The sequence below is a fragment of the Rhipicephalus microplus genome, unplaced genomic scaffold, assembly GCF_043290135.1.
Source record: "Rhipicephalus microplus isolate Deutch F79 unplaced genomic scaffold, USDA_Rmic scaffold_24, whole genome shotgun sequence".
Lineage (NCBI taxonomy): Eukaryota > Metazoa > Arthropoda > Arachnida > Ixodida > Ixodidae > Rhipicephalus > Rhipicephalus microplus.
Window position 1 is genome coordinate 8,956,528 of NW_027464597.1, and position 20,669 is coordinate 8,977,196.

Sequence of the window (20,669 nt, forward strand, 5' to 3'; positions counted from 1 at the left end):
GTTCTGTCTGCAGCAAAGTCATCCTCTGCAGTAAGCAATGCGCAGCACAATGTAATTAAATGATCGCTAGTTGCCCACTCGTGAGGCCAACAGGAATGTGCACACTGAGTTTCAGACTATTTAATTGAAGAAACAGGCGGCGTGTGAAACGCCTTCGAAGGTCGCGTACACGCCGTGACTGAAAGGGATAGCAATGATACTTGAGGTTTTACGTCTCAAATTCAAGATATGATTACGAGAGACGCCTCAGTCGAGGCCTCCGGAAATTTTGTCTGTCTGGTGCTCTTTAACGTGCACTGATATTGCACAGACCATGAGCCTTTGTGTTCACAATCCGGTCACCTTCAGGTCAGCAGCCGCGCCACGACTGTTCCACCCAGGCCTCCTTGGTTCTATCGAGGCAGACGCCATTGCATCGTCCCTAAGCAGTTGATATAAACATCACACAATATATCCATGTGATTACAATGCGTGAACCCGCTTCCTTATGAATTATATTGCAAGAATTCGAGTGTTTTCAAACCACTATATATTTATGTATTCTGTAAATTACTGTAATGCCAACAATGATTATGCATCTCGCTGCTCGCGTAGTTACCACTTTGTCGGCCCTGCTTTTCCTCGAGTCTGTTACACTCCGCCGCGGTGGTCTAGTGGCGAAGGTACTCGGCTGCTGACCCGCAGGTCACGGGATCGAATCCCGGCTGCGGCGGCTGCATTTCCGATGGAGGTGGAAATGTTGTAGGCCCGTGTGCTCAGATTTGGGTGCATGTTAAAGAACCCCAGTTGTTCGAAATTTCCGGAGCCCTCCGCAACGGCGTCTCTCATAATCATACGGTGGTTTTGGGATCGTTAAACACCACATATCAATCAATCAATGAACTTGGTGGGGCCAGGACAGCCGGTATCGCTTGAACGAAAGCTCCGATTCTGGGTCATTGGCCAAGCCCATCCTCAGCCGAGAAGGCTTTGATATCCTTGCTGCGCTTTTTGCGAACAACTGGCCTCCGATACAGACTTTAGTGTCTTATACTCTTTGAAGTTGCCTTGCCTCTGTCACAATTTTTTCTTGTGATTTCTCTATCTCTTCGCAACATTTCTATTTAACATCTTTTATTCCCCTCACCCTTTCCCCTAGCACAGGGTAGCCAGCCGGTCTAAGAACTGGATAACTTCCCTATTTTTCCGCTTAAACTTTCTTCCTCCTCCGAGACCGAGACGTGGTTTGGCGCTAGGAGAAGGGCGCATGCGGCGGGGCATCGTGGAAAAGGCGCAGTTTTGCGCATGTGCGAGCAAGTTTTCACAAGAGAGCCTAGTCGACCACAGATCTGCTTGCAGGGGAACTATTTTTCCCCCATAAACTACTGCATTTCTTGAACAATTGAATTGCTGTACAAACTTGAAGAAAAAAAAAAAACAAGGGAGACATGAAAGAGCGCATTTTTTTTTCTGTCTCCCTTGTTTTTTTCTTCAAGTTTGTGCATCAACTCAATTTTTCAAGTATGAACCAACTAGTCTGCAAAAAAGTATTGCTTCCTGCCTTTCGTTGCAAGAAAGGGGTGGGGTGGGGTGGGGGCTGGCATATGCAATGAGCCGTGACATTCCTGCAGTAAAGCATTCGTGGTGCTCCAACACTCGGGTGGCTAGAATGGGCTACCAACACCTTCGCTGGAATGTGGAGGGGAATGTGTCGACCGTCTGCAGGCTCCGAAGCTCACTCGCTTGTTGGATTCCGTGCCGACCGGTTGTGTGCGCGCACTTGCGATCTCCGGCGTCAGCGTATCTCTGGCCGACTGGGCTCGCCCTACGTCACCTCCTGACGCCGACGACCTTCGACGACAGTGTAGCTCTGACCGACTGGACTTGCTCTACGCCATCTACCGACGCCGACAAGAGCTCTCGCAGGTGTGCCGTGTCCTCGGACTCCAGTGACAGTGCTCCCATCTTTCCTATCCCCTCGATTTGTCGTCGCTCTCTTTGGCTTACCACCCCACGCCTCTTCCTCTTTTCTACACCTTTACTCCTACCCTTTTATCCCTCCTCACCCCCATCCCTTGTGAGCTACTGTTGAGGTGTCGCTCACTGAAGCAGACAGTTACGGGGCTCACTTTTCTCTTCCTTTCACTCTTGAGAATCGCTTCTCGCTCTCTCCGAAGCTTAGCTCTTTTATTTCTTCGCGTCTGACGCGGCCACCACTTTTGCAGCATACCGCTTCAACTTTGCGTTTTTCTTTCTTCTTTTTCCACTCTCCGAGACCAAATTTTAAATCACTACCACCTGACTTGAAGGGAAGCGAGGACAGAACTCCTCAGCTGCTTTATAGTTTTTTTTGTTTTTTGCTTTTCAGACTGCGATTATCAACAGACACGCGCCACCACCAGCAGTTGACGTCACCACTGACCTCTTTAATTAAAAACTAACACGCTTAGGATGACACGGCGTCTTTGAAAGAGATAGGTCCTCCTATCGAAACGTCGGCCACCCAGTCTGAGGCACTCCCACTGTTCGTCTTATGATTATCCCACTACGCTGTTTCCATCTTTCGGCTCCCATCCCACTAGAACCTTTTCGCGGCCCAGCAAGATAGGATCTGACCAACCGCTAGATGGCACGCCCATGCTCGCTCCTACTCTTCTGTCACGGCTTATAATAGCCGCCTCAGGAGGTCAATCATAACCTAATAAGCTTGGCACCAAATTTTTGCAAAGAAACTGGGTTGTGCAATTTTCCACATCCGCTCTGCAACGTGTCCCGCTGAGGACTTTTAATGTTTTACTACAACAATCTGTAAAGTCTGGCGAACAAGTGTTGTTTTTCTGCATTTATTTTGCACAAAGGGTACACATTCCTGTCATTTAGATGTGCTGTACGTGTATGTCTTTTGGGGAAGCCTGGGTGTGTAGCCTGGTGATAGACACTCGCTTTCGGAGCATGCTGATACAGGTTCAAATTCAAGTATCAGAAAAAAAGTTTTGTTGCTTTATTTATGCAAAAGACATTGCCAGGTCCGACCAGCCACTCGTGGCGCATAAAGCAGCGCAGTAGCTCGGCCGCAGGGCCCTACGGGAGTGTAATAATCTGCATCTAAAGTGCTGATGCCAAGAAAAATCTCAGAATAGTAGTAAGTGAATGCACAAAGGAAACCGCAAGCGTCGCGCCACTAGCCCATCTAGATGCGCACTTCGTATCATTTTAACAATTAAGAACGATGACATCAATGGCAAAGAAGAACGGTAACAGCATCACGGACGACTAATATTAGGTGGTAGCACGCAGTGCTTTTGCATATTTACGTGCAGGAAACTTCCTGCGCGATGCCTTAAAACTGCGCGCTTTGTAATTCAAAGAATAAATGTCAATGCACGGAAATGAGCAGAGAATGCTGCAATACATTGGCGTGGAACAATAATTTGGTTCAGTTTATGTGACATATTGCCTCAGCACCTTTGAAACTTCACAGCAGGAAAGTCTTGGCAGTCGTTCTTTTATCCAAGTCAAGCAATAGAAGTCCATATTCTATGTAAACGCAACATGTCTAGAAAAAAACATAAATAGAAGTTTTGTGATATATAGGGGATTCTATAGGATATTAATACATTACTCATAATTGAGTTAAACGGCAGCAGAAAGGTACACCCCAATCACTGTTCTGAACCCGTCGATGACGACGAATCGCAGGATATATTTGGATGATTACCGGCGAGCCTGAAAGCTCGAATACTGCAGCTATAACATTAATACGTCACCTTTCAGGTCTTTCTGAACACCGAAAAAAAACGTTCCAAAAGAGACTATATAAAATCTAAACTTCTAATCGTAACATGCGCTTACCTTGTTTACTAGCCGAATTAGACAGCACATATCCTTGGCCACAGATGATGCAGCACTTTTTTTTCTTTTTAACTATATATGCTGCCAGAATCGATGTATATAGCGCCAGTCTCCAAATTCACATGACTAGGCTTAACAACACGCAAGTCTACGACACTCACAGGTCGCCTGTGGGACAGTCGCCAGCCGCCTGTGCTGTGTCAATGCCCTCAGGTGTTTCCCGCTGTTTCGAGAGCAGACATCCTTGCCCACAGAAGATGCAGTATCTTCTTTTTTTAACTATACATGCAGCCAGAATCACTGTTCTTTCTTTTTTTTTTCCTGCAGTGCAACTGTGCTTAAACTTACGAACAAAGTCAATGCTATCGATACTGAAACCCGATGATTCAAGGACCAGTCGAACGTACATGCAGTATATTGACAAAAGCGTTCGCCTTCGCATACCAAAGCGACCATGACTAATCTTGCGTAGCAATCCAACCGGCCGAACGCCCTTTGATGCTATGTATTCAATGTGTGCGTTCCAGACGTAGAGCGGTCGTATAGCACACCAAGGTATTTTATCTGCTCTACTCGCGAAATATTTTGAAGATGACGGCAAACCGAAACATGAAGGGGTCTCTCAAAGGAAATAAAAGTACAGAGCATTTGCTGACATTTAGGTGCAGGTGTATTTGATCAAGCCACCCTTCTGAAGCTGTGAAGTATGACTGTAGTACCTGGTATAGACTGAATATTGTCGGCTGCAGAAAAAAAGCGATGTCATCTGCATAAACATATGTATGGGATAGAACTCATTAGTACATTAAATAAAACTGGAGAGAGGACTGCCCCTTGAGGAACCCTTCATTTGGGCATGTGTAGATGAAGAAACGCCACTTTGGTAACAATAGAACGTTTTATTTCGCGAGCATTCCACAATCCATGCCTGAATGTGCTTTGGAAAGTTCATGTTGAACAGCTGATTAACTAAAGCTACATGCTCAACGCTGTCATAGGCTTTTGCTATGTCCAACGTTACTAATGCGGCATACTTTCTTTCCTGCCAAGCTAATTGAATGCGACTCAAAATCTATATGGGCTTGCCATATTGAGCACCCTGATCTGAAGCCAATTTGACACGGGTTAAGAATTTTTTTCTCAATAAAAAATTTATGATACCAATGTTTAAAGCTTGTACAATCGATTTCAGAAAACTAGCGGTTAGCGCAATGGGCCAAGTGTTGTCCAGTTCATACTCTTTATCCAGATTTTTAAGCAAAGCTATCGCCTTGGCTATTTTCAAAGCTGGAGAGAGCCATGCCCATCTTATTGAGTAGGCGATAACATCTAATAAAAACTCTTGAGATTCCTAAATTTAGCATTTTCAACATGGCCGACATGACTCCGTCAGACCCAGAGCCACTGATGGAATGCTATCTACTACTTCTGTTAATTCTGACTTGGAAATTTCTACGAGGTCGTCACTTGGGGCATGCTTTGGCAGCGAGAATAACTGGGAAGCAAAGCGCTGCTCTAACCCCCCTACCAATGATATATAACGAATATTTTATTTCTCCCAGAGCCAATATAACCCCCCTTCCAATGATATATAACGAATATTTTATTTCTCCAAGAGCCAATATAATACACTCTGCGCTCATGGCTCACAATATCATTTTCTTTTCACGAAGAAATCTGTAAAGTGAGCGTTTATTGTTTGATTTAGATAGATATTGTTTGATTTAGATGTCCAAATGTCCCAATTTTCTTTTTCTGGCGAAACTGTTCTTTTAAAAGCTCCAGCATAAATCTGGTAGTCCTTTCAGTTTTGAGGGCACTGATTGTGTAACAGTTTTTTTCTAGGCCACCTTTCTACACCTGTAGTCCCTGGAACATTCATCATTCTACCACGGTGTATTACCGTTCTGCTTTATGGATAGATCATAAATTCAGATTTTTGAGGGAATTCTTTAGAACTGAACAGATGCTCATAAGTTTTGCCTTTGTGCTTGTATCTGATAGAGAAGTTAGTAACGAAAGCAAACACTCTACATTTAGTATAACTTATACATGTACGTGCACTGTAAACCACTGCGACTAGCAGACTTATTATTTAATAAGTAATCGGCATGTGATGGCCATTTGTTGCACAGTTAACCACGAACAAACCCGAGATGTTGAGTCTGGAGCTTGCAAATGTCAGATCCAGAGAAAAATATGTTTGGCCTCTCAGGTGCGTTGGGCAACCTGAATTCAAACACGTAAAAGATTACCATCTTGGGACCAGTTACACAAATGTTTGCCGCATGCATCAGTTTTTTAAACCCCCGTGTGACATGATGGGTATTGAAATCTCTTGCTAATGAAATATTTCTTCTACACGTGCCGATTAGGGTGTCCGATGGCCGGGTGTCATGTACACCTAAAGCATTAGTTATTGAAAATATCTGACAGGAAGGCAGAGTTATCTTTATAACTAATGTTTCATAATCCAGGGACAGCAGTTTACCTTTGCTTTATGACAAAATCGATTTGATAACAGTGTAATTACTCCACGACCTCTCGAAGAGTGGTCTAAGCTAATGGTATGGTAATTCTTGATATAAAAATTGTTATCTCGATTAAGCCAAGATTTTTGCAACAAAATTAGATTATGATTTAGCTGAGAACTGAGGCCGTGTAAATTAGTAATTGCAGCAAATATCGAACGACAATTCCACTGCAAAACTCTGAGATGCTATTTCGATGAAGTAATCGTTCCAGAGACAGCTTTCTCCAGAATATTCTCCTTCAAAGATTTACTGGCCGGACGGACGGACGAAAAACTTTATTTAAAAAAAAATTAAACCCTGCAGGGTTACCGGCCCGGGCTCAGGCCACCCCGACGTTTTGTACGGTGAGGCGTAGCCTTTCCACCGCTGTCCGGGCCCGCTGGATTGCCCACAGTTGGTCGTGCAGATCTGAGCTAGTCAGCGCACTCAGCCAACGCTCCTCGAGAAGGTCCGGTTTTATATTGTCCTCTCGGTATATTACTGTGACCTGCGTGCATTGCCATAGAATATGTGCCATATCTGCGTGTTCGTGCTTACAGAGGGTACAGCTTGTTTGCGGGTATTGTCTGGAATTTACTCAGTTCAGGTGTACTGGATTTGAAAAGGTTCTGGTTTGCAATCTTTGCCAATCTGTTTCTTTTGATCTGTCTAGCTGTTTGTGTGGTGACGGATATTCTTCTCGTTGTCACTTATAATGTGCCAATATGTCATGATACGTGACCAGTCTGTCTCTGTCGTATTGTATCGCATATTCATCATTGTCATCACCTCCATCGTCCCCATCGCCTCCACCGGAGTTGTCCCCCCTTCTGTGGTGGGTGCGGGGGGCCGGTCCGTCGCTATCCGAGTCGTGGTGGGTTAGTTCTCGCACGGTTCGGTGGGCCGGTGGGTTAGTTCTCGCACGGTTCGTTGAGGTTTTGAGGGATGGTTGTGTCTTCGATGTTTAATTCCCCTATGTGCGCCGGGATCCACTTGAGGTATTTGGGTACAATTTTGCCGTTGTGGAAGTCTTCTGCTCTGCGGTTCAGGATTTTGGCTGCTTCGGTGGAGACCCACCCCTTTGTGAAATTCCTAATGGCCATCTTGGAGTCACTGATTATTAATCTTTCGTGTTTTCGACCATTGACTACGGCCAGTGCAATGGCCATTTCTTCCGCTGCCTCCGACGATCTGCTCCTTACGGAGCCCGCGGTCAAGGTCTTCCCTTTTGTGTCTATGACCGCCATTGCGAAGAAGGAGCCATGCGCAACCCTATTATTGATATTATTATTTCGGGAATACCGGGCGGCGTCTACAAAAAGCACACCCTCCCGCATGCCGTGGTTTTTAAGGATCATTTTTGTGCGGCTTTTTCGTCTCTCAACGTTGTGTGCAGGGTGCAGATTTTTGGGGATGTTTTCCGTAATTATCGCGGATCGGACATCCGGGTGAATCTGCGCCTTGGGACCTTTCATTCCGTGGTAAATAATGGAGATCTTTTCCATGATTTGTCTACCCGCCATGGTTCCAGACAACCGTTCGAGTTGCGCTATCCTTTGTGCTTCAGCGATCTCGTCCAGCGTGTTATGTACTCCCGAGTTGTAGCAGCCTTTCGTTCTTTGTGTATTGCGGCAGACCCAGCGCAGCTCTGTACGCTTTTCTAATCAGCGCGTCAACTTTGTCTTTCTCTGCTTTGTTCCAGTGGACGAACGCCGCTACGTATGCGACATGGCTGATCGCGAAGGCCTGGACGAGTCGTATAACGCTTCTTTCTTTAATGCCCCTTCGTTTATTGGATATTGGATACTCTTTGTATTAGCCTAACGGCCGCCATGACTTTCTTTTCCAGGCGCGTACTGGCCGGACTCTTTTTTGATTTAGCCTGTGAGGACGCCGTGTCAGTTAACATGGTTGAGGGGGGACTGGCTACGTTTCTGAGCACAGGAATCAATTCCCACATCAGTAAAAATGTTGAAGTGAAGCACGCCAACGAACATTCGAAGAAGCCACGGTTGTTATCAGAGGCGTGCACCTTATCACCTATCGTATTTACTACACTGGCCATTGGCAGCTTATCCGACTTGAGAGGACCGGTTGGTTTTGGTGTTGTAAGCTTAGCAATTTGATTACTTACAACTTGAGCAATACACTCGGAAATGCCGTCAACAAGTTGATCCATCACCCTGGCCATAGTTATTTCTATATCTACCTCGACTGCCTGTGCAATGATCGTCTCCATGAACGTTTGACGTGGTGTAATGCCAGCATAACCATATACGCTCTTTCCCTAATTATTGCCATCGCCTCCGTCCTAGAGCATCTCTTTTTGTCAATGACTTCCAGAACTTGCATTTATTGTTGTCTGATTGGACAATCTCAATAGTCGGCAACATTTTGTCCACCATACAAACAACACGTCATCCTGTGCCGTACATTCGCAATTTGCTTGATTTTCCCCACATCTGCTACATCGCCCCTCCAACTTGCGGCCACCAACACTACGACCGAATTTCCAGCAGTTCTTGCGTTGTAATAGACGAGACACCCGCTGATCTGCTCTAAACACTAATGGCCACGCTTTATTCCCAGAAGGACAGGAAGTGCCAGAAAATGTCGCAATCACTGACTCTGTCAGGATGCGCTTGTCATTCACAACTCGATTGCATCGATAAACCGCCACCACGCCTGCCACAGAAAGCTTCTCAAGAGTTTCAGCTGGCCTCAGTTGCGTGTTTACACCTCCTACGATGCCTTCAGTGCAAGCCGGATGAGGTGGAATCATTACAAAGAATGAACATTTCAGAAAATCTCTTACATAGTCCTGGTCTGGCGATCTGCATACTATCCTACTGCGACCAAATGCCACACATCACTTATGCTCAGGTAGTTTGGGAACACTGCATGCAGGTGTTCTTGAATGGCCTTGGGATAATTCAATTTAATGAAGTGACCAACCAGAGCGACGGGAATGCTGCTCACATCACTGCGGAGAAACACGTCAAAAGGAAGGTCACCATGCTGCAGAGAGGCCGTCCACGGGGAACGGTCCTGACCAGGAGAATTCCTGAACACCAGTGCACCTTCAAATACAGCCAAACAAGAAAAAAGAAGCTGGTCCAGCTTCAAGTGAAAAAAAAAAAAAAAGCCCTAAATCCTAAAGAACAGGAAGACTACCTGGTATTTAGCCAACCAGCAAAGGCCCACTCCAAGATCCCAGATGTTGGAATAAAGCATATGCACGTGCGACACGATTAACACATATACAAATAGAACAGGGGCTATTCGCACGACTGGACTTTTACAGTGACCTTGTATGTACAGCTGCAGCCACGTATCACTCTGCGGTGCGACACCTTGCGGCCATTGCGAGTTGTGACGCCATGTGCACAGGAACACGCACGGCCTTACAGACATGCAGGCCTGCTCTGCACGGGCGACACTGTTAGAAAGTGTGCTTATTCAACAAAACATCCTGACAACAAAACATCAACAAAGCGCCCTGAATGAGCGCTTTCATCATATCTATTTCAGAAGACGAAACGTATTTCAACTGATAACACATATGTTAAGTACAAGCCACCATCCCCATGACGAAGCCTACCGTTGACCTCTTATTTATACCGACACACCATCTCAGTTCAACTCGTCCTGCCTTAACCCCACTCCCAACTTTCTTGATCTAAGGGTCGGTGCTGCACAAGATTCATAACATAAACGACCCACATAACATATAAACGATAACGCATAAACACTGCACTCTTTGTGGCCGTATAGATTTTTTTTATGCAGCTGTCGGCATTATCGTATCTTCATATAATCGCATGCCTCAAAACAGCCACAAAGCGTCCATCGGAAGCAGGCACCTTTGATCAGTCTAAATGCACTCCAAGGAAGCATTATCATGCAGGAAAGTTCATCCACACATAAAAAACTCGCAGTCATATGATCTACGCAGAAACGTAAATAGTAAATGAAAGGCAAGGGTTCACCAGGAGTTGCATAAGTGTGGCGGTTTTGTGACTGTGACTGGTTGGCACGTCTCCAAGGGGTCTGGTAACTTTGGTCGTGCCACTTTGCAGTTCTTACCATTTTGGCAGCACCGGTACTGACAGAACTAGGGTCCACTGGGATGCTTCATTAAGCCAATAAGATGCTTCTCCTTACATTGCATAACTGTAATAATAAGATTACGAGGCACGCCATAGTAGAGGGCTCCAGAAATTTCGACCGTCTGGCACACGCACTGACATTGTACAGTACACAGGAGGTATCACCGTACCTCCCATTGCCATGTCAGCTTGGTATATTAAGTACTGTACCCAATCTGCTACTTTTGGTCTACTAAAATATCCATGACATCAAAACTGCTACAGAAACAGCAGTGAAATAAATATAATCACATGAAAGTAGACATTTTAACTGCAACTTGCAGACACACAACCATTTGCTGCATGTAGTCTTCGCCTATTCAGCAGGAACTACTTGCCAAACCTGGGCACATTTTATCACCGTCATTCTCAACCAATCACCACATTCATCCTCAGTGCAAATTTTTGCGAGCTTACGAAAGCTGGCATTCTATAGGCTTTCTCCTGAATTCTGCAGTGTCATCATGGCAATGAAAATGCACCATAGCATTCAAAACGCTATGGGGCCTTTCAAGTGTGAGTCTAGTTTACAGTGCTCCTGGGTAAGAGTCCTCAGGCAAACTATTCTTTAAACTTCAAGTGACCGAGCAACTTTTCAGATTGAACATGAGACAGTGCATTAAAAATTCACACAATAATAAGCGATGATAGCACAAGTGGAGCAAGCGGAGTCATGTCACACGATTCTTCAAACATTCTTTTTATGGCATTGGCTGTGCAGGTCTTTATTACACTGACCCTTGCAGGGATGTCTCAGTCCCCAGGAATACCACTTGCTTCTTGAGTAATTGGTAAAATCAAGTCTTCCAAATCAACCTATCAAAGAATGCTTGCTCTACCTGTAATAAACTTGACACGAATCGGACACTTTCATAAGACGAAAACGCCATGCTTTCCTTCGATTAAAAGTTATACAGCTTTACGCATTGAAATTGTACCTGGCTATGAAGCATGCAAGAAGGGAATTGGTTTTGACCAACTCGAATGTTCTGAAGTACACTCAATGCCGAAATAACATGCGCTTTAGCATGTTGTGCCTATTGAAACGCAGCCGCTGCAACTCTGATTCAGTTCTGTGACCTGATGGAAAGCTACAAGTCATCCATGCTATTCTAACAGGCCATGTATGTGCATTGTCCTATCACCTCTTTGTGTCTGTTCATTAACTGTAGGCTTTCTGATGAACGTGCATGTACTAATCCGTCAATTCAACCTGTTGAGCTCTATTTGAACTGAACACCTGGCGTCGACGGCAAGTGCAGACATTAGACTTGACTGAATGGGCCCCTGTTCACGTTACATGGATTGGTCGTCTACACTGTCTATGTGAAAGCCAACAAAATCTTCACATAACATACTTTCCTCACATCCAAAAAATTGGCTAAACACCATTTGCATCTTAGGTATTTCTTTACAGCAGGTCACTCGGCGAGGTTGTGCCATCTCCACGATGCAGCCGATGCGCCCCACCTACAGAGATGTCTTCACGACAAAAAATGAGACCTCTTTCAATTGTTATCGCACATAGTATATCAAATTGTTCTGGGATGACATCATTTTAAGAATACATTATTCATAAAAGAAATGAGCGCTCGGAAACGAAGAACATATCAGTCTGTCAGTCAGTCCCGCTGACACGATGCGAGTTGGTGCCACGGTGTGGACGGAGTGCTGTTCAGTGGGGCGAAGCCTGCTGCTGCTGTTGCTGCTGTGGCAGGCTTTGTCCCTTGAAGCGCACCAACGCATGAACCCGTCCACCCGCTGCATGGAATGCCAGAATGCCAGACACCAACAGCAAGAGGTAGATAGGCACCAGGGAGGCAACGTAGTAGCCGGCAGGGTTCAGCAGCGTCTGCACAAGAGATGTTCAGTGGTTGCAGTTAAAGAGGGTCATTACGTGGACATAGAAAAAGACGCAACAGTTTATCATTGTATCTGACAGCAGAGGAGAGGTTATGATTATGCGCACAATTGAAACTGAGGTGCCATTACAATAGAAAATGATACTGAACAAAAGTTTTGCCACCAAAATTTTCAGTCAGACTGAAAGATTGAATGCTAATATCGGGAGAAACAACCTTAATGGACGAATGAAAGAACTTTATTATAATAATGTCCATTATGTAGCGCTAGTGTCCTAGCCTAAACTGGGCCACTCCCACATTAGGACCGAAAGACCTAGCCTTCAGCTGCTTCACAGGCCAGTTGGACTGCCCATAATTGTCCCTCTAATGTACGACTGCGTAAAAATGCGTCCCACCATTTTTTAGTATTTTTGCTGTCACTGTGTAATGCGGAGCAACTCCAGAGTTTATAAAGCAAATTTAGTGTGTTTTTCATCAACTGCTGCATTTAGCGCCCATGCTGTAAACTACAGGAGGTCACGTTTGGTGACATTATCCACCCCTGGAAACACTGCTCCCAGATCGGACAACCCCTAAAGGGCGAGGCTCGTCTAAGTGAGTTTGCAGAAGGGGGAGAACGTAAATGTGAAAGAGAGGTCGAGAAAGGAAAGTAGCAGGGCAGGAACAGATGCACCCTATATTCGCTACGGGAGCAAGCGACGCCCCTGTTAATGCTGGCATGCAGCCGCTGTGCTCACACCCCTCCAATAATACACTGAAACTTCATTATATAACCAATTTGAATTTTATGAAAAATTTTCAGTTTGTTATATCCTAAAATTTGCTATGAAGGTATATCTATTGCAAGACTATTATTAATTTACTTTGTTATAACCGATACTTTGTTATATCTGGGCTTGTTGTATCAAGGTTTGAGTGTACAGTAAAAAAATACCTCAAATACACTCTGTTTACCAAAATAATCCCAAGTTCCGGGCAGAATTTCGATGTCATTTCTTTCGATATTAAGGTGCAGTTCTTCAGCGTCCTGCGTTGAATGGCATCACTGTTGCTGCCCAGCGCTAGCACAATTGATAGAGCGAATGCGGAGTCTCTCAAGATAACGAGGCACTGGCCTCGAACTTCGCTTTCTTCTAATTTCATACCAGCTGGCCCCTTGGTCGGAGCTCATACTCGTGTAAGGGCTGGCACGCACACTGCGGTTGGCTTTGCTTGTCGTAACTGGGCTGTCGGCGTTTCAATTGGTTTCTGAGGGCTGCCATGCACACAGTGGTGTGTGCAGCCGCTGGCACTTCCTGTGGCAATATGTAATTAATGTTAGATTGCTACAACTGTGGATAGCCAATATTTGGAGCACAGACGGTGCTGCTCCAACATGAAGCTGCACTCAGAATTCACCTTAGGCAGTATCGTAAGTGTCGGTAAAGTTGTTGTTATGTATCACTTTGAGCACAAAATTTGAAATTGAGATAGTTTTGTAAGCTTTGCTCGTTCATATACTTTCAGTATTTTAGCGTGGTTGGGGTAGTGTCAAAACATGTGAGGCCGTTGGTGTATTGTTTTCACTGGGAAATAATTTGAGCACTATGATGAATACATTTTTTGCCTTGTACACTCTGGCATCCAATGGCATATTAAGACGTAAAAGTTGGGCTAGTTGGTGTTTTATGTTTGGGAAGTAAAAACAGCGCAAAAATGTCATGTCTCCCACAGTCCATGTCTATATTTAACGCGCTAACGTTACAGATCTTGTTTCGCTGAAATTCAGGCATCGGCGTCGGTGTTGGCGTCATTGGTTTTGAGCAAAAAATCATCATCTTTGCGTGACCCAGAAATCGAGAAAGATGCAAATAAAAAATTCTGGCTGCCATTAGGGATCAAACCCAGGTCGCTGTCGGCAAGCGGGTGTTCTACCACACAGCCAGGCCTCTGCTGGTGAACAAGCACAGTGAAAATAACTTCCCCTGTTTGGAAATGCAGGGAAAGTAACTTACATGGTTTACAAACACATGTGTCCTAAAAACTAAAACTACTACTATTTACTAAAACTGGACTCGCTTGCTGGATTCTGTGCCGACCGGTTGTGCCCTCGCGATCTCCGACGTGAGCGTAGCTCTGGCCGACTGGGCTCGCCCTACGTCATCTCCTGACGCCGACCTCCGACGACAGTGTAGCTCTGACCGACTGGACTTGCTCTACGCCATCTCCTGACGCCGACAAGAGCTCTCGCAAGTGGTGCCCCGTCCTCGGACTCCTGTGACCGTGTTTCCATCTTTCCTATCTCCCCTATCCCCTCGATTTGTCGTCGCTCTCTTTGGCTTACCATCTCACGTCTATTCCTCTTTTCTACAGCTTTACTCCTGCCCTTTTAATCCCTCCTGACCTCCATCCCTTGTGAGCTACTGTTGAGGTGTCGCTCGCTGAAGCAGACAGTTACGGGGCTCACTTTTCTCTTCCTTTCTCTCTTAAGAACCACTTAGTGGTCACTAAAACTACTACTTTACAAGATGCTGGTTTGTCTGAAGCTTGAATATGCGACATCACTCTGGGATCGAAGCCAAGTCAACCTGACACAAAAAGTTGAATTAGCTCAGAATAACGCGGCCCGTTACATACTATCCGATTATAACCGTATCTCCAGTGTCACACACATGAAATTGAGGCTTAACCTACTATCTCCAGCGTCTCGCCGTAAAGTTCTTCATCTGTGTCTCTTCCATAAAATATTCTATCACTCTGAACTACACAGTGAATTCATTCAAGCACCTCATTACATTTCTGCTCGTTCAGACCACTCAAATAAAGTCAGGATACCCCATGCACGGACTAACGCCTTCTCACAGTCATTTTTCCCGCAGACAGCCACAGACTGGAACCACCTTCCCGACTCTACTACCTGTATACAAAACCAAGTATTGTTCAAAAACACCTTAGCTAATATTGTGAATTATGATTATTACTTACCTGCCTCTAATTACTGTTCACTGTACTTATTTGCTTTGTTACGTAGCAAACATTGTATAATTAGGAAATGTTTAGTGCTCTATATTGCCTCTAACTTAACTCACTGTATTTGTGTATTACCCACTCCCCTTTGTAACGCCTTTGGGCCCCGAGGGTATAAATAAATAAATAAATAAATAAAAAAATACACGTACTTCACAATACAACATAAAATATTGCCCTAATATTGCGCGGAACAAGCGTACATTGCCATGGGACGTCAAAACACAAGATTACCATAATTATTTCATAGTTTAAAGCCATTCACTCACAACAAAAGGCACAAACGCTACTGCACTATCAGGGCCACGTAGTGGGTGCACAGCAAGTTCGAATAGGTTTTATACACTAAGTCTTCGAAGTACGCACTAGGAACAGAATATTACTATGGCATTCTACTCTTGAAGGCGAAGCTTAAGGATCCCCCAATTTTCTTTTTGCACTGTTTTTACTTACCAAGCATATTAAGAGTGTCAGCATGTCGTTGCATTACAGCCACAATTAGTTCATTCGTGCAACTGAAACAATACAAGCTGAAATACACCCCAGGAGGACTGCTGAGAGATGCGTGTGAAGACGAAACCCTCTATATGCTTTGTGCATCGACAATGCATGACTTACCTTGCGTCGGTCCTCCTAGAGTCCTTTACCGACAAAATGTGCGACACAAAATAGTGACAGTAATTTGTAAGCTAGTGCAAACAGTGAACTTTAGGCTCGAAGTGAATTCGTAGCGAATAGTGATTTTGGTCGAATAATTTCGAATCGAATTCGAATAGTACATATGACATATGAAAAAAAACGGGCATATTTATTATGACCCAATTAATGTGCACAATGCTTAAGCCGTCATAACATAGCTTAATAAAATAAATTCTTTTAGGGGTAATATTTCTATTTAAAGAGGCCGTGCGACACTTTTTCAAGGAGCCATGGAATGGATTCACTAAAGAAGCTTATTGCCTGTTGAATTCACCGCCCCCAAAATTTTTTGAATCCTTCCAGTATGCACGAAGCTGGAAAGATTTGTCACACACTGCAAGTGAATTCTTTGTTCTCGTCCCAACGAAAGCGCTGGATGCTAAGCCGGGAGGGATAGCACGAGAAAAGAAAATACGTCACGCGTGCTTTCTGAGCTTGAGGAGTCATTTGCCGAGAGAAGAGTGCAATTGTCAGCTGACCTTGAGAATCTGTTGTGAATTACATGCCACGTGCTGCACTATAATGTCTGGCTTGCGTGTCTTTGGTAGCCTCGACTACCGATCGGCAGCGTTTTCTTACAATGCTCAAAAAGTGTTGCAGGGCCCCTTTAAATTTGAAGGAGGGCTTTGCAGCAAAACAGATTTCTGCTAAATAGGCGCCTTCACGGTTTAGCACCCCTACACAGCAGTGAAACCACCTTTACAAGCGGTACATTCAGAACTATTTTTATACTTCCAAATTTTCAATAACTTAAATTCGAATCGAAGCGAGTTCGAATACCCGACTATTCGTTAAAATATTCGAAGCATTCGAATATTCACACAAGCATAGTAATTAGTAATATAGAAGTTTTCTAATGTCCCAATTGCACTCAAGTTTTACCAGCTTCTGCTTGCTGAGGCACCCATTGAGATTATTAGCCCATTCGCTGCAAAAGCCGGCAGATTGATGAGGCAACTGCAGCGGCAATTTTGCCAAGGGCGGTGATACGCTGGGCTTCTGCATTTACCATAAAATCCCAGCCAAGTGCCCCCTACCCCTCTTCCGGAGATTTGGAATATGCACCAATGAACAAACAGGTGCCCCCTCCGCTAACCGCCACCATTTTTTTCAACCGGTTCTACACCACAGAATGCTGCAGAAGTGATTCCTAGCAATGTGAGCGCTGAGATTCTGTAGATATGTGTTCAAATCCATAGTACTTTTTTCTTTAAATATGTGCCCAATTTCATGTTACTTTTTACAGTGCGGTGTCTCGTCATTGCATTTTGAGTTGTCACAAACATTTGCGAAACATCGTTTTCTCCTTGTCATAAGGCATTAAATTTCACGCGAAGATCCCCTTAGGTATACTAAATAGTAAACGAACCCCGATTAGACGACTTTCAGGGGACAACACAAAACAAATCGTCCGGCAGCATATACCGTATTTACTCGCATAATCGGCGCACTCGCATAATCGGCGCACTCGCATAATAGGCGCACCCCTAGTTTGGTCGCGGAAAATTCGATTTTTTTTAATTCCGCTTATAATAGGCGCACTCCGAACTTGGCCGTGATCAGAAACGATTCTACCCCCCAGCGGTACAGTTGGAACGCGGTCCCCGTGGCCTGAAGAAAAAAAGAAGGCAAATCGACGAGCAAATAAAAAAAATTCGAAGTGCAACGACCTAACCAACGAGTTTGTCGAAATAAAACTTGAAAAAAAAAGCGTCCATGAGCAAAAAAAAAAAAAAACGGCTGTTCCATCAATTACTGATACCCCCCAAATCGCCGCGCTTTTTAGAGGTCACGTGTACAACGCCGGGGGCTCGATCGCCATCACCACCATCAGAGAAAAAGAAAGAAACGCCATTTTGCAAGCGGTGTGCGTATGTTGTGGTCGTGTATTGAACTTTGGTTCCACCATGAATGTGTGATCTCCGACTGTGTGACGAATGTGTGATCTCCGACTCGGACTCCGAATAGGGAAAAGGAGGAACAGCTACGACTTTTGTGTAAATAAATTTTATGTGTGTGTGTGCAGTTGACGGCTCTCGCTTGTTCATTAAAAGGTACGTAGGTATGTTTGTTTTATGCTGAATTAATTGGTAAACGATAAAGTCGCCTTTTACTTGACAAGTGTGCAGATTTAAAGCGCGAGAACTGAGTTGAAAAAATTTTCGAAAATTTTACCCCGCGTAATTGGCGCACCCCTAATTTCGAGCCGGATTTTCTGAAAAAAAAGTGCACCTATTATGCGAGTAAATACGGTAATCGAAAAACTAAAATACAGGCAGCGACACTCAGCCTTGTAAAAAAAAAAAGCGTGATTATAGTGTTCCTTATAAAAGAAAAGTTGTCCCGCCGCGATGGTCTAGTGGCTAAGGTACTCGGCTGCTGACCCGCAGGGCGCGGGTTCGAATCCTGGCTGCGGGGGCTGCATTTCCGATGGAGGCGGAAATGTTGTAGGCCCGTGTGCTCAGATTTGGGTGCATGTTAAAGAACCCCAGGTGGTCTAAATTTCCGGATCCCTCCACTACAGCGTCTCTCATAATCATATAGTGGTTTTGGGACGTTAAACCCCACATATATATATATAAAAGAAAAGTTGTCCTAGTCTAGTCGCGGAGTCATCGTCCAATGTTCAAACCAGGCGGGACTTTGGAGTGGATGAAAAAAAATGTGTGCCGCTGCAGAGGCTGCAGCGTGATAGAACATCCCAGGAACTCTGATTGTGCGCTCTTTTAAGAAGTCCGGCATATTCAATTTGCTTCATAAAATCGAGGATTGCGCACTGTTTGAAGACAGCGACGGGGGACGCAGTGCCGGTGACTTTGAATGAGCATGGCATGGGCAAGCGCAGCATTTTTGTGATGCAAATAACTAGAAACAGCGCGAAAAAAACGATGACAAAAAACACACACACAACAGGTGTCGCGGCAATATGTTCATCAAGTTATTTGCATCATGAATCAATTGCTTGGTTTCATCTTCATGTTTAATAAATGTTTTCTGTTTGTGAACTTTGTCTTCGCTGTTTCGTTCAGCCTACATTTGAGGAGGAGGGGAAGAACTTCATTCCGATTCCGGCGAGTTGGTGGGGTGGGCCAATGGCCCCGCCTATGTTACGGCCAGGAGTCCCTGAATGCTGGGGGCTTCCTTGGCCCACTGGACAGCCTACATCTAATCTATTCTGATACTATTCTGAGACTGTGTACGACAGTCTACACTCTACACGAGAGCTTGCCCCTGCAACGGCTTCTGGAAGATTGACGTAATTCCGGCTCTCTGCTTTGATGAAGTACACTATCCTTCCTCACTCATTCCCACTGTGAAAGCAACGTAACATTAGCCATTTAACACTTTGATGCTCCCAAAAGCAGTCGGCAGCAATCACTCTTAAGCTATGCTTCGAAACCGTCGCACTGGAGTGCATTTGAGCATGTTCCTTTGGAGTTCTTAGAGCGCCAATGGACATGTGATAGCAATAAAGTGAGAGTGACTGCACTCCCAGCTGATACTACTTTTGCTAGCACTGGTAATAATGTTTTCAGCCACTGACACGGTGTGTACAATCTGCATGTGCGCGATGAACGCTGCCTCCGAGACTCGCATCAAGTATAATGTTGCCAGCTATCTAACGAGAGTCGGCTAAATAGGTATTAAAATTGGTATGGTTTGTTGAGCACATTTCATAGATCAAACAAAAAAAAAGTTTAGCAACTAAAACAATTTTCATGATGACAAATACCAATTCAAATTTAGCATTCAGGAAAGTTGAGGTGTTTGAAGGACTGGTTCAATATTCAATGTTTTTAAGGGCCTTGAAAGCAGATTTTCGATTTTCAAGGTTATTCGAGAATTTCAAGGACCTGTGCGCACTTCAATGTCATGGCAAACATAGGAACACACTCTCAGCTCTAGAGCTTAGGGGAATACAACTAAAAGAGTACACAAATTTTCTTATGGGATTTTCAGGCAATTCAAGGTCAACATCGTCAGTACCCCATAAGCTTGAAGATTAAGGGAATCTGAGAAAATCAACTCGGATGGCTCAAGAGAAGCCCCTCGTATAACTTCCATCTTCATGCACGTCGGTAGGAAGCACTTACCAGGCACGAGGCGACTAGATGTGCGATGCCGACGAAGGCCACCAGGGGCCAGCGGCCATGGTCCAAGGCGTGGAAGGACACCACCCCCCAGAAGGTGTGCAGAAGCACGAACGCGCTTGTCGTCAATGCTGCACATGCAAATATGCACCACAGTTCACTTCAGCACAAGTGATTAGCCACTTCTTGCATACTATGTAAGTGTACTTGCAGAGTGAGCTTGTCACCGTCACAAATGCTGGTGATCATCATGCTTCACTCATGCACTCAAGTAAAGCCACTTGACTGAACACCAACTTGACTGAAGGTCGAATTTATTTTTAGCAAATATAAAAGACATGGTTTGACAATACAAATTATGCAACTTAATGACATCAAGACATTGGAATCTCAAAGGAAAATTAACCGGTTAACGTTTCTACAGAAAATTCTTTCTCGTAAAGTTACAATAAGTTTGCCCAACTGTGCGAAACGTCTATGTTCTAGAAAGAACAAGACATAACCATACATATTCAC

The 20,669-nt window shown here is 44.6% G+C and overlaps 1 protein-coding gene across 2 annotated transcripts in view; it reads right to left on the reverse strand.

The window, feature by feature from the left end:
* Positions 1–4,710: 4,710 nt before the first annotated feature.
* The window catches only part of LOC119181466 (gamma-secretase subunit Aph-1), a 40,935-nt gene continuing 24,976 nt past the window's right edge, over positions 4,711–20,669 (reverse strand). For both annotated transcript variants that reach the window (XM_075884169.1, XM_037432720.2), the window contains 2 exons: positions 20,157–20,284; positions 4,711–12,344 (listed from right to left, as the gene is read on the reverse strand). In XM_075884169.1, the coding sequence (XP_075740284.1) occupies positions 12,168–12,344; positions 20,157–20,284 (305 nt within the window). In that variant the 3' untranslated portion in view covers positions 4,711–12,167. The remainder of the gene's footprint in view (positions 12,345–20,156; positions 20,285–20,669) is intronic.